The sequence below is a fragment of the Patella vulgata genome, chromosome 8 (genome assembly GCF_932274485.2).
Source record: "Patella vulgata chromosome 8, xgPatVulg1.2, whole genome shotgun sequence".
NCBI classification, from domain to species: Eukaryota; Metazoa; Mollusca; class Gastropoda; family Patellidae; genus Patella; species Patella vulgata.
The window spans coordinates 48,689,584-48,703,744 of NC_065886.2; the positions used below are offsets into that span (position 1 = coordinate 48,689,584).

Consider the following 14,161-nt stretch of genomic DNA (forward strand, 5'->3'; position numbering starts at 1 on the left):
CTTCTTCATTTTACTAATCTAAATTAAAGCATATAAATTTAATACAGATTGGATGATAACTTTAGTTGTTAGAGTGTTCACAAGGTTCTACAAAGTGAAACAAGGACCATAACTCTAGAAGTAATTAAAGGACATTGTTGAAAATAAATAGGATACTTCATCTCACTAATGTATACAACATTACAACGATCTGATAATAAATGAGCCTGTAGAGTTTTCACAAAGAATTGCGGATGATGGATGAAGGCGACAGCAATCAGCAATATATGACCATATTTCCATGTGGGCGTATGAAAACGAAATGGAAATGGTATGATAAAACCATCTTTTATAGCATCTAAAGTTTTTAACCTTACGAAATGTTAGATGCTATAGAAGATGGTTTTGTGATACCCTTCACACTGAAATGTATGCATATAAAAATTAACTTACCCATGTTCAAGCAGTGATCTTTAAAGCTGAAAGTAAAGAGATCAATGCGTATTAAATTATTTAACACGTAATCATCTACAAAAACTGACTATTTTTATCTGATATTATTAATTTTTGTATGTGTAATAAGGTAAAAAAATCAACCCAAAAAACACAACACAATTTATATGGAATACAATCACTGGTTTATAGACCATTTGTACTTGATAACGATAAGAGAATACTTGTCGAAACGTCGTATAAACCTGTGATTGTATTCCATAAATTGTGTTGTGTTTTTTAATCTTCTCAATCACTAAATGCCACTCAAGGATTCACCCACATAAGCTAAGTTGTCAGTGCAGACTACAAAGGTTGTCATATATTTATTCTTTTGTTAGTAATGTAAGCATTCACAACAAAACAAAATCACCCCAATCCCAAAATCTTGCAGGATTTATTTTGAATCAATACATTTACTTGTTCATGTTTAATGAGTTGGTTTTTTTGGAGCCATTTTATAATAATGACACTGTAAAATCATTAGTTTTGACTTTTGATCCTGGAGCTTGTATTAGCAGGTCATTATTTTAGACAGGAATAAGTGGTAATAAGTGGTAATAAATGCTAAAATATTCTCATTAGGGTTGTCAGTAGTTACTTAACCCGATAGCGAACCAATTCGCACCCTCTCATTAGTCAATACCAAATCAAAGCGCCATTGGGGATATATCTCCAGAAAGAAAGATAGGTTGTCAGGCAACAAAACATACGCCCACAGCAGCTAAATCGTCCGAGCAGTCGACAAGGGTTGTCACATATTTATTCTTTTGTAGATAATTAGGGGAATTTAATAGACAATTTCATACAGATGACATTATAATTTTCGTTGTTTGAAGGTTCACAAGGTTCTAAAAAATAAAACAAGGGCCGTAACTCTGGAAGCAATCTACAGAAATTGTTCCAATTCGACAGGCTTTTTTCGTTTTACTAATTCAAATAATGCATATAAATTTCAAACAGATCGGATGATAACTTTTGTTGTTCGTAAGTTCACAAAGTTCAAAAAAGTAAATCAAGGGCCATAACTCTAGATGTAATTGACGGAAATTGCTGACATTCAATAGGCTTGTTCGTCTTCATTTCACTAATTTAGGTACTGAAACTCAATAGGCTTGTTTGTTTTACTAATTTAAATGATACATATAAATTTCATACAGATCGGATAATAACTTTTGTCGTTAGAGCATTTACAAGGTACAACAAAGTGAAACAAGGGCCATAACTCACGGCGTAATTAACGGAAATTGCTGAAATTCAATAGGCTTCTTCATTTCACTAATTTAAATGATGCATATCAATTTCATACAGATCGGTTGATAACTTTTGTCATTAGAGTGTTCACAAGATTCAACAAAGTGAAACAAGGGCCATAACTCTAGATGTAATTAACGGAAATTGCTGAAATTCAATAGGCTTCTTTGTTTTACTAATTTAAATGATGCATATAAATTTCATACAGATCGGTTGATAACTTTTGAGGTTAGAGCGTTCACAAGGTGCAACAAAGTGAAACAAGGGCCATAACTCCAGAAGAAATTAACGGAAGTTATTGAAATTAAATAGGATTCTTCATCTCACTAATGCAAACAACATATATCAATTTCAAAACAATTGGTTGATAAATGTAGTCTGTAGAGTGTTCACAAAAAATTTTGGACGATGGACAGACGGACAGGGGCGACGGCAATATACGACCACATTTCCATGTGGGTGTATAAAAATCACGGAATGTGAAAATCGATAGGGTTCATCCTCTCACGACCACAATGCTTCTATCGCGTTAACCACGACTAAATACGCCCACTATACCGCCAACAGAGAAAGAGAGAGTTTAACATCCACTGGACACAAACTAGGTCATTTCTTGACTAAAATATGGTACACTTTGATTTCAATAACACACGCATAGGAGGGGTCGTTAACAGTGGGAGAAGCAGAAACAGACAAGGTTGGGTAACCTTACCAGCTTGCAGGGATCGAAACTTGTCTCAATGTCTCACCCAAACTCAATCTTCAAAAGACAAGCCAACAGTGAGGCTGATGTCCCCCGCTGAAATCCAAAAATAAATAGATGACACATATTTATTAATCGCACATTTATTTTTTTCAAAAGTATCGAGCAATCAAACTATACACTAAGTTTCAGCACTCTCCATCAGATAGAATCAAAGTTATCTTGTCCCAAAGCATCGACTAATGTAAATCATTGAACTCAGCCATGACATGACAGCAGAGAATATTCATTATCGAACTAAGTCAAGGTATTGATGTAATAAAGCTATACACCAAGTGTCCTCACTCTCACTTAATTCGAACTAAAGTTATCGTGTCCCAAAGCATCAACCAATCAAATTGCTTATCCCTGCTTACCCTAAGCAGAAAATTCTCATCTTCAATCTCCATCAAGGCATTCACCTATCAGACACCTACGCCAAGTGTGAACATTCTAACTCAACTAGAATGAGAGTTATTGTGTTCCAAAATCTTGACCAATCAAATTGCTTATCTCTGCTTAACCTAAGCACAAAATGCTCATGTTCGAACTCCATCAAGACATTGACCTAATTAACACCTACACCAAGTTTGAACATTCTGGCTCAGTTAGAGAGAGTTATTGTGTCCCAAAAAGTGTGACGGACGGACAGACACACCGATTTTAATAGTCCCCAGCTTTCTTCGAAAGGCGGGGGACAAAAATACAAATATTATATAATAAAGAAGTTAAATAACATTTGCAGGAAAACGGAATATGAAAATCGATTCCCTCCTTCCACTACTTATTTATGAGGGCTATCCAGTTATATATCAGCTAAATTGCGATAAAATAATATTTTATATCAATAATTATTATAGCTTGTGCCATCGTGTATTCTATGCCGTTGATTGTGTGTCAACCGAATAATTATTATCTAGTTTATATGCTAAAAACTGTATCACCAAAGGGGGATAATTTAGATAACAAGGTATTACTGTAATGAAACTATACACCAAGTTTCATCAATCTCACTTAATTAGAACTAAAGTTATCGTGTCCCAAAGCATCAACCAATCAAATTGCTTATCTCTGCTTACCCTAAGCGGAAAATGCTCATCTTCGAACTCCATCAAGGCATTGACCTAATCAACACATACACCAAGTTTGAACATTCTAGCTCAATTAGGAAGAGAGTTATCGTGCCCCAAAGTATCAACCAATCAAATTGCTTATCTCTGCTTACCCTAAGCGGAAAATGCTCATCTTCGAACTCCATCAAGGCATTGACCTAATAAACACATACACCAAGTTTGAACATTCTAGCTCAATTAAAAGTTATCGTGTCCCAAAGCATCAACCAATCAAATTGCTTATCTCTGCTTACCCTAAGCGGAAAATGCTCATCTTCGAACTCCATCAAGGCATTGACCTAATCAACACATACACCAAGTTTGAACATTCTAGCCCAATTAGGAAGAGAGTTATCGTGTCCCAAAGCATCAACCAATCAAATTGCTTATCTCTGCTTACCCTAAGCGGAAAATGCTCATCTTCGAACTCCATCAAGGCATTGACCTAATAAACACATACACCAAGTTTGAACATTCTAGCTCAATTAGGAAGAGAGTTATTGTGTCCCAAAAAGTGTGACGGACAGACAGACGGACAGACAGACAGACAGACAGACAGACGGACGAACCCATTTTAATAGTCCCCTGCTTTCTTCGAAAGGCGGGGGACAAAAATCATATATGACTTACTGTCCATTGCTTCAATAGCAAAATATTGTACGTCTATATCTGGATCCTGTTTAAGTTGTTCTAAACATGGCTTGATTTGTTGCTGAATGAGTCTGAAAAACAGAAACATATTTTTTAATAATAAGTCCACATATTTCTAACTTCTAATAACATCAATAATGTAAAAAGCTCTGCTAGATAGTCATGGTGAAGGATTTAGGAGGGTTCAATCATAATACAAGCGGTTGCCATGCAAAATAAGCTCACATTTTGCAAGAGTGGGACAGAGAACAAGAACAAAGACAGGTTGCCAGGTAACGAAAGATACGCCTACAGCAGCTAAGTCATCTCGGCAGTCAATAAGAATTGTAGCATATTTTTTCTTTTGTCAATAACAAAAACATTTACAACACACAAAAATCCTATTATAAGTAACAACCCATGAAGTAATTATCACAAATCATTAGGGTTTCACTTGTGTGAAACACTATTGTTTTTGTTAAAATTATTCTTATTATACTATTAAAAAAAAGTAGGGGATATTTGATTTTGGGGGCATAATACTAAAATATGCAAATGACTACGAAAAAAGTCACTATAGAACCTAACAGAAGAAACATTTCCAGTTACATGTGACGCTCAAACGCACCAATAGCTACCGCATGGAATGCAGATGATGCTTGGGATCATCATGGGGGTCCAACCCAAGATTTGCACGACTCTGACTTTGAATGTTACAGTCATTGTGGCATTGAATTCCAGGGTGGAAACATCAGTTTAATTGTTTTAGTGACCAGAAAACAAATTTTGATATGCGTCGGCTTACCCAAAATGAAAGGTTACGTGCCCTTGGCATGCTACAGATCGGCACAACACAGGCGGTTGTGGTGCGAACGATGAATGTTTCTCAGTCTGTCATAAGCAGGCTATGGTCCAGATACCGTGATACACAATCTGTACAGGACAGACCACGCTCAGGTCGACCAAGGGCGACAACTCAAGCCCAGGATCGATTTATCCGTACCTTGGCCTTGAGAAATCGTGTCATCACAGCAAATCAGATCAGCGCTCGTCTTCAAACAGACACTGGTGTGAGAGTGAGTGGCCAGACGATTCGGAATCGACTGCATAGGGGTCACCTTCGCGCCCGACGTCCTCGCGTGATCCCTTGTTTGAGAGATCATCACATTCAGGCAAGAAGTCGTTGGTGTAGGGATCGTCAACACTGGGATAATCGACGCTGGAGCAATGTGATGTTTTCAGATGAGTCAAGGTTCACTGTTGATTTTTTGGACAGACGTAGGAGGGTGTGGCGTCGTCGAAACGAGCGCTTCCAAGACGTTAACGTCATCAGACATGATCGATTTGGGGGTGGTTCTGTTATGGTGTGGGGAGGCATCACTGTTGCTGGAAGAACGGCTTTACATGTTGTTGCAGGGCGTGTTACAGGCCAGTACTACCGGGACAACATCTTGGCAGTCCATGTTGTGCCATTCGCACGACGTCATGGCCGCCGTTTCATCTTCCAGGATGAAAACGCAAGATGTCACAGGGCCAGGATCGTTACAGGTTACCTCCAACAACAGAACATCACCACATTACCTTGGCCAGCACTGAGTCCCGACCTCTCCCCCATCGAGCATGTCTGGGACATGCTTGGACAGAGGTTACGTCAACGTCAACAACGTCCTGCCAATGTCCAAGAACTTGCTGCTGCGTTGCAACAGGAATGGGACAATCTGGACCAAAATGACCTTAGACGTCTCATTAGGAGTATGCCACGTCGGATCAATGCTTGTTTGGCAAACAGAGGAGGATTTACCCGTTACTGACTTGGTTGTGATGCTGTGGTAACTTTGCTGTTTGACCCCGGGTATCATTTTACCCTTATAATGGTCAGTCTGTGCCTTACTTAGTCTAACGATCATTTGGAATAAATCGATGAATGTGAACTTCATTTCATTTTGTCATTTGTTTCTTCGTCAGTTTCATTAGGTGACTTTAATAACACTTAAAAATCAAATATCCCCTACTTTTTTTGAATAGTATATTATCATTTTTTTTTTTCCACTTGAGCATATCTCAGAAACTACTTGTCGGATTGATTCGATGTCTTCGGTTTTACTGGAAAAGTGAGTATGACTTAGAAATTAAAGCTATTTCGAACATTCTGGGACAATTCAAAATGTCTGAAATCGTCGTTTTTGAAATATTGCCGTAATATTAACATTAGATACATTTTGACATAGCCAGAGACAAGGCACATAGCTACGGTTCTTTAGATTTTTGATTTTCGCCAAATTTTGAAAATTTAAATTTTTACAAAAAAACTTTTTTATTTATGAATATTTTTATGTGGTATTTTACCCAGGGTTAAAGAGTCATTTGATTTGACCAAAAATGGCAACATGTTTTGTCACCATAACATTCCTTGGCCGCCAATGGTTAATTCAGTTTTTCAGTCCTGGATTAATTATTTATTGTTCGATTTGTATAAAACAAAGTTCATATGCTCCGTGGTCCAAAATGTCATTTTTTTTATTACCGGTAAAGTTACCTTTCAGCAACGGAAGTGACGTACATTTAGCAAAAACTACAATTTTGACAGTTTAGTACCACTTTTTGAAAGCAAATATTATTTTTTTTCAAATCTGATATGACTGAAAGGGTGTGCCCTGTAAACACGCAGAAAACAGCGGGCTCAGTTGTTTTAATCTCGATTTTGTTTTTGGGCTATTTCGATTAAAAGGTGAACCAGCGGCTGCCAGGCAGGATACGCCCACATTTTCGAGAGATGGATAGAGAACAAGCTCAGAAGAAAGAGATTTTTCCTACAATCAAGGGCCATAATTCAGGAAATTAAAATTCGATATGCGCGAATATCGAAAGGAACCAAGATCTTTTGGTTATAAACGTACATTTCAAGTTTCAACCAAATCAGATAAAAATTGTGACCTCTATAGGGTCCACAACCTTGATATACCATATTTTTACGCTATTTGAGAACGAAGGGCAGCCATTTTGTCTGTCAGTTTTGGGCCGATTTTCTGCGTGTAACAAAATCAGATAAAAATTGTGATCTCTATAGGGTCCACAACCTTGATATACCATATTTTTACGCTATTTGAGAACGAACGGTGGCCATTTTGTCTGTCAATTTTGGACCGATTTTCATGAAATTCGAACTCGGTCATCCTTAGGGTGCAACAGTGATATAATAATACGTTTTTTTAAATTGGATAAAAATTATGACCTCTATAGGGTCCACAAGCTAAAAACGTGATTTTTCGTACAATCAGGGGCCATAATTCAGAAAGTTAGGGTCTGATATGCGCGAATATCAAAAGGAACTGAGATCTTTGTGTAATAAACTTACATTTTAAGTTTCAACAAAATCGGATAAAAATTGTGACCTCTATAGGGTCCACAACCTTGATATACCATATTTTTACGTTATTTGAAAACGAACGGAGGCCATTTTGTCTGTCAATTTTGGGCCCATTTTCAGGAAATTCGAACTCAATCGTCCTTAGGGTGTAACGGTGATATAATAATATGTTTTTTTAAATCGGATAAAAATTATGACCTCTATAGGGTCCACAAGCTTAAAACGCGATTTTTCGTACAATCGGGGGCCATAATTCAGGAAGTTACGGTCCGATATGTGCAAATATCCAAAGGAACTGAGATTTTTGGGTTATAAACCTACATTTCAAGTTTCAACAAAATCGGATAAAAATTGTGACCTCTATAGGGTCCACAAGCTAAAAACGTGATTTTTCGTACAAACAGGGGCCATAATCCATGAAGTTTCGATTCGATACATGCCAATATCGAAAGCAGCCGAGATCTTTTGGGGATAAACCTATATTTCAAGTTTCGTCAAAATCGGTCAAGAATTGTGACCTGTAGAGAGTCCACATAAACTCGTAGCAATAACCCATACGAAGAGAATGTATGTGAAATTTAATTTGTAATATGCACAATTGCCGAGAAATAGGCAATTTTGCATGAGTCACGTTATTTTACCTGTAAGAGTCAACTATCATTCGATTTGCAAATTTTTTTACCATTTGATGCCTAATGCCAATTTGGACTAGGTCAAACCATTTTAACATTTACATGGTCACTGGAAATGATGTCATTTGGGCAAAAACTGTATTTTTAGCCTTCGAAACCAATGTTTTATTCAAATGAGTCTGATTTGTAATGTTTTATAAAATAATTATGAGAGAGAGAGAGAGAGAGGGAAATGGGGTTTAACGTCCACTCGACACAAACTAGGTCATTTCAGGACTAACATATAGTGGACTGATTATCACTTGGCATTGTATTCTACGCCAAATTTTACTATAGAGAGGTTGGGTTCGCTATTGAGCCTCCAGACTACTAGTGTCTCAACAAGATTTATCAAGTGATCAAGGGGCATAACTCTGGCAGTAATGATTGGAAATTGTTGAAAATCAATAGGTTTCTTTGTCTCATGATTGTAAATACTGTGTAGAAATTTTAAAGTCTTATCGGTTAGTAACTTTACATTCTAGAGCAGGGATGTCAAATTGCGGCCCATAGGCCAGATATGGCCCGCCAAGGGTTTAAATGCAATTTTTTGTACAATCAGGGGCCATAATCTATAAAGTTATGGTCCGATAAGCGCCAAAAAAAACGATTTGTCAAAAATGACGAAAAAAACACTGGGAACCAAATTAATGTGGGTTCCGGTTCCATTAAGAACAAGCCGTTAATATAAATAGAAATAAACAAATAAATATAAACGCATTATATACTTTCATCAAATAATTCACGTTTTAAAAAATGTTCCTTTATCAAAACTACAAATACTTATTACCAATAAGTATTTCAAATTAAACAAAATATCGCTCTACTTTGCTATCTACATGTACTATCTATCTATCATGAAAACTGAGCTCACAATTACACCATTAAAATTTTTAAATGATGAAGTTTGAAAAGCTTAATTTACTGTAAATGCCAAAAGAGCTGTTCTTGGTAAATATAATTAATCTATCTAGGCTATCCACCAAGAAATTTCTGTTCTTTTTTCTTTTACCTGCTAAAATAGTTTCTACTTGTTATCTATATATTTGTTATAATCAATTGTGGTCATTGGTTTATCTTAAAAATGATTTCTAATTGTTATCTTTGATCTGGTTAATCAATTGTTGTTATTGTGTTATCTGTTAAATGATTTCTACCTTTTTCTACTTGTTATCTATATATTTGTTATAATCAATTGTGGTCATTGGTTTATCTTCAAAATGATTTCTAATTGTTATCTTTGATCTGGTTAATCAATTGTTGTTATTGTGTTATCTGTTAAATGGTTTCTACCTGTTGTCTATATATTATATCTTTCATCTTGTTAATCAATTTGTTGTTACTGTTTTATCTGCTATATGGCTTCCAAAGTGTTCATCTATATATTGCACCACGTTTTTGTTAATTAATCATTATTTGCTTGATAACGATACCAGTATGTGTATTGAAACGTAGCATGTTAATAAAATTCAGAAGTAGTATATCCATACAAGTGTGTTTATTTTTAGAATCAAGTGATATTTCAAAAAGACAAAGATAGGTTGCAGGCAACTAAACATACGCCCACAGCAGCTAACTCGTCCGAGCAGTCGACAAGGGTTGTCACATATTTATTCTTTTGTAGGTAATTAGGGCCATAACTCTGGAAGTAATCTACAGAAATTGTTCAAATTCGACAGGCTTTTCTGTTTTACTAATTCAAATAATGCATATAAATTTCATACAGATCGGATGATAACTTTTGTCGTTCGAACATTCACCAAGTTCAACAAAGTAAATCAAGATGTAATTAACATAAATTTGCTGAAACTCAATAGGCTTGTTCGTTTTACTAATTTAAATGATACATATAAATTTCATACAGATCGGATAATAACTTTTGTCGTTAGAGCATTCATAAGGTAAAACAAAGTGAAACAAGGGCCATAACTCTCGGCGTAATTAACGGAAATTGCTGAAATTCAATACGCTTCTTCATTTCACTAATTTAAATGATGCATATCAATTTCAAACAGATCGGTTGATAACTTTTGTCATTAGAGCGTTCACAAGATTCAACAAAGTGAAACAAGGGCCATAACTCTAGATGTAATTAACGGAAATTGCTGAAATTCAATAGGCTTCTTTGCTTTACTAATTTAAATGATGCATATCAATTTCATACAGATCGGTTGATAACTTTTGTCATTAGAGCGTTCACAAGATTCAACAAAGTGAAACAAGGGCCATAACTCTAGATGTAATTAACGGAAATTGCTGAAATTCAATAGGTTTCTTTGCTTTACTAATTTAAATGATGCATATAAATTTCATAGAGATCGGTTGATAACTTATGTCGTTAGAGCGTTCACAAGGTGCAACAAAGTGAAACAAGGGCCATAACTCCAGAAGAAATTAACGGAAGTTATTGAAATTAAAAAGGCTTCTTCATCTCACTAATGCAAACAACATATATCAATTTCAAAACAATCGGTTGATAAATGTAGTCTAGTATATGCGTGTAAGGTCACTATTGTAGCATAATCATCGCAGTGTTTCGTTTGACTAGACCTAATCACACTCAACACTGCCGTAATGAAAGCAAATTTCTGTTCCAAATTATGACTGGTCAATAGTCCGATTAACAACCAATACCCAACTGCGTAAAAATATCATTCGGGTTTAAACTGAGCTCCGAATACGTTTACATAATGTTACGTCATGATTCACAAAATTTATTACGCCCAATTAACCAGTGCATAGCACAATATTGCAAGAAAAATAAGTGCGTGACAAACGAGGCTATCAAAACGGTTACAATGTAAACAATACTGTTTAGAGACGAACAATACTTTCATCATTTTTAATACCTTAAATCACTGTCCAAAGTTTTAGGGAAGATTCCAGATTAAACGAAGGGTGTCACGTTGCTGTACTTAGGGAAGATTTGATTGAACGGGAAGAATAGACACACTCCCTCAAAAACTCAAGTATCAGAAGACAATCCAGCAATGGCTACAGAGGTATTTTTCAGGCCATTGTTTCAGGAATATGCTATTGTAGTTTCTTTCGGATAACTGGCTAGTTAACCGCATTTTATTTGTGGAAAAAGACGGGAAAATGAACAGCTGATTTCAAACCGCCATCTTGAATGCTGGAGTACAAACCTAACTTCGGTCTGACGAATAATAATAATATGTATATTTATATAGCGCACATACCCCATGCACGGAGGCATGTTCGTTGCACATACAATTAATCTAATTTAATTAATCCTGATAACAAGATGGGTTTTAAGTCTTGATTTAAAACAAGAAAGAGTTTGAGGTGATTTAATGATCTCTAGAAGATTGTACCACAGATTAATTGCATTCACTGAGAATGATCTGTATCCAAATGATTTTAATTTCCACCTTGAGCAACACAACTGATGGAGGTAAGTAGATAAGTATATTTGAGGTAAGCCATTCACACACTGATACGTCAAAGACAGACTTTTGAAGATGATTCTTTCATTTATTGGCAGCTAATAGAGTGATTTCAGAATAGGAGTAGTATGGGAGTATTTTGATGATCTGGTAACAATTCAAGCTGCAGTATTTTGTACATTTTTTTTTAATATTGGCACTAGTGTTTAAAATTTACGTTGGTCCGTCGGCCCAGTCGATATAACATGTTTATTGAAATGTAAGACATTAATTTATGTCTGGTAAGACCTGGATGCCAGTTTTATTTCATTTCATTTAAATGAACAATATTTTCTGTTAATTTTCGGAGAGTGTAAAGTGCCATTTTAATCCGTAATCTTCAGATTTCTATGTGAATAGAATTTCTAGATATTATATTGTCAGTACAAGTAGACCTATATATAATCATTAAGATTATTACAACTACAAGTAAATATTTATTTATTACAGAAAAAATAAATATCAAGTCTGGGGTAAAATAGGGGTGGAATGATTTTTATCTTTCTATACACGAAGTATTAACATTAAATCCTTCAAAAGTTAAAATTGTAATGTGTACAGTCAATCAATATTGAATACATATTTTAACTTTTAAACCTGTCCCAAATGGCTAGAACTTAGAAATAAAGGCATTTGGGGTGGGGTGGGGTAGTGTACGTGTGTTTTGTTAATATTTATTGGGCCCACAACTTAATGTTAGGACCTACAACTTTCATGAATGGCGTCTACCAGTGGGTCCTATTGGCCTACAACTTTTCTTGACGAATTTTATACACTGAAGATAACACTTTCAATAAATTTCACTAATGTGACTGTTCATGCTTAAATTGGACCCTAAGAGGACACCTAAGTTCTTCACAGTGTGGCACGGTACAAGTTTTGCATCTCGTACAACCACATCATTTGAACTTGTATTTTTCAGATGTGTACTTGGACCAAATACAATACATTCAGATTTACTTAATTCAATTACATTTAATTTCAACATATTTTTTGTCATCCTATCTTTAATTTCATGTGTACACAATTTGATGTCAGAATAATTTGGGGATGGAACAGTTTTTGAAAGGGAGTAATTTGCGATCAGCTGTATAAGAATGTCTTCCTAGAAACCATGATTATCAATTAGTTCGTCCTAAATTCTTAGTATACATTACAGAAAGGACAGGTCCAAGGACTGATCCTTATGTAACTCCTGAATCATCTGTACCGGCCCTACACAGGGTTGCTGGAAGGAGATTCCATAGAGCATTATCAGGCCTTATAATCCAGGCAATGAATGATTTTATTGGAAAAAGATGTCAGAAATGAAGTCATTTTCTTCAAGTTCGACCATTAAATTTAATATGAAAGAAATCTGTGCCAGTCGTGTTGTCAAAACCAAATATTAGTATTAGTAGTCCTCAACATCCATTATTAATAGAATTGTCCTCAGCCCCGAAGTGGGTGAGATATAACATCATGAAATAAATTAATCATAGCCTCAAATGGTTTCCAAAAAATTTAATAGTCATATATATTGAAGTAGAAGACAAGATCATTCATAAAAAATAATTTAAAAAAATAAATAATCAATGGGCAATTTATGGGAAATATTTGAATTTTGGGATTATTTTCTTAAAAATGACGGGTTTTTTTTACTCTAAAATGGCTATAGCTGGTTCTCCATAACTACAGGGTTGGTGACCTTCATATTTCATGTGGGGTATACAGGATACCCAATGACCAAATCTGCAAAGTTTGGTCAAAATCGCCTGACACAGCTTGTGCCTTTTTTTTTTAAATTTTGCATGGTTCTCTCGCAAACTCAATTCTTAATCGTGTCGATTAATATTATCAACAATAATCATTCTATTGGAATTTCTAGTTTGATTCAACATATCTTGATGTCCAATTGTGCATATTCACATTGGACAAAATAGAATCCTTGCTTCTTTGTCTATGAACAATGTCAATCAGATCATGAATTTCGCCACAAGACAACGGATAGAGAGAGAGGCCGACGACAATATACATTTGCATGGTGGCATATAAAGATCTGAGGAGATAAAAAACATAAATGAAGGCATATACTGTACTTACGACTGATCCAAGAGAGGACCTAATTTCTGCAGTGTTTTTGCTACATTAAATCTAACATTGGCTACAGCATCTCCAGCCATTCCAGTTATCATGGGCAACAATAGTCTACCTGTTAGGTCAGAACCACAAGCTTCTGCCAACAACTGAAATCAATCATTGTCAAATTATATAACAGAAATAAAATAGTTAGGTCATCTTTCTGGCAAATAAAAATCATTTTTATCATTAAGTGTGGTATTTTTAATGCCTATTGATATATTGTCAATTTAGTCTTAACTATGTAATTCTAAGTGTTTAATTATACATGATGTCAATAACGGACAAAAGATCTATAATTCAGTAAAATGTGTTTACTTTTAGCATTGTTTCATTGGATAAATTTTTCC

General features: G+C 35.3%; 1 protein-coding gene across 1 annotated transcript in view; it reads right to left on the bottom strand.

The window, feature by feature from the left end:
* The window catches only part of LOC126829635 (serine/threonine-protein phosphatase 2A 65 kDa regulatory subunit A alpha isoform), an 80,823-nt gene that overhangs the window by 7,409 nt on the left and 59,253 nt on the right, over nucleotides 1–14,161 (bottom strand). The window contains exons 13-15 of the mRNA XM_050559621.1: nucleotides 13,776–13,918; nucleotides 4,210–4,301; nucleotides 433–458 (exon numbers count right to left, since the gene is read on the bottom strand). Of these exons, the coding sequence (XP_050415578.1) occupies nucleotides 439–458; nucleotides 4,210–4,301; nucleotides 13,776–13,918 (255 nt within the window). The 3' untranslated portion in view covers nucleotides 433–438. The remainder of the gene's footprint in view (nucleotides 1–432; nucleotides 459–4,209; nucleotides 4,302–13,775; nucleotides 13,919–14,161) is intronic.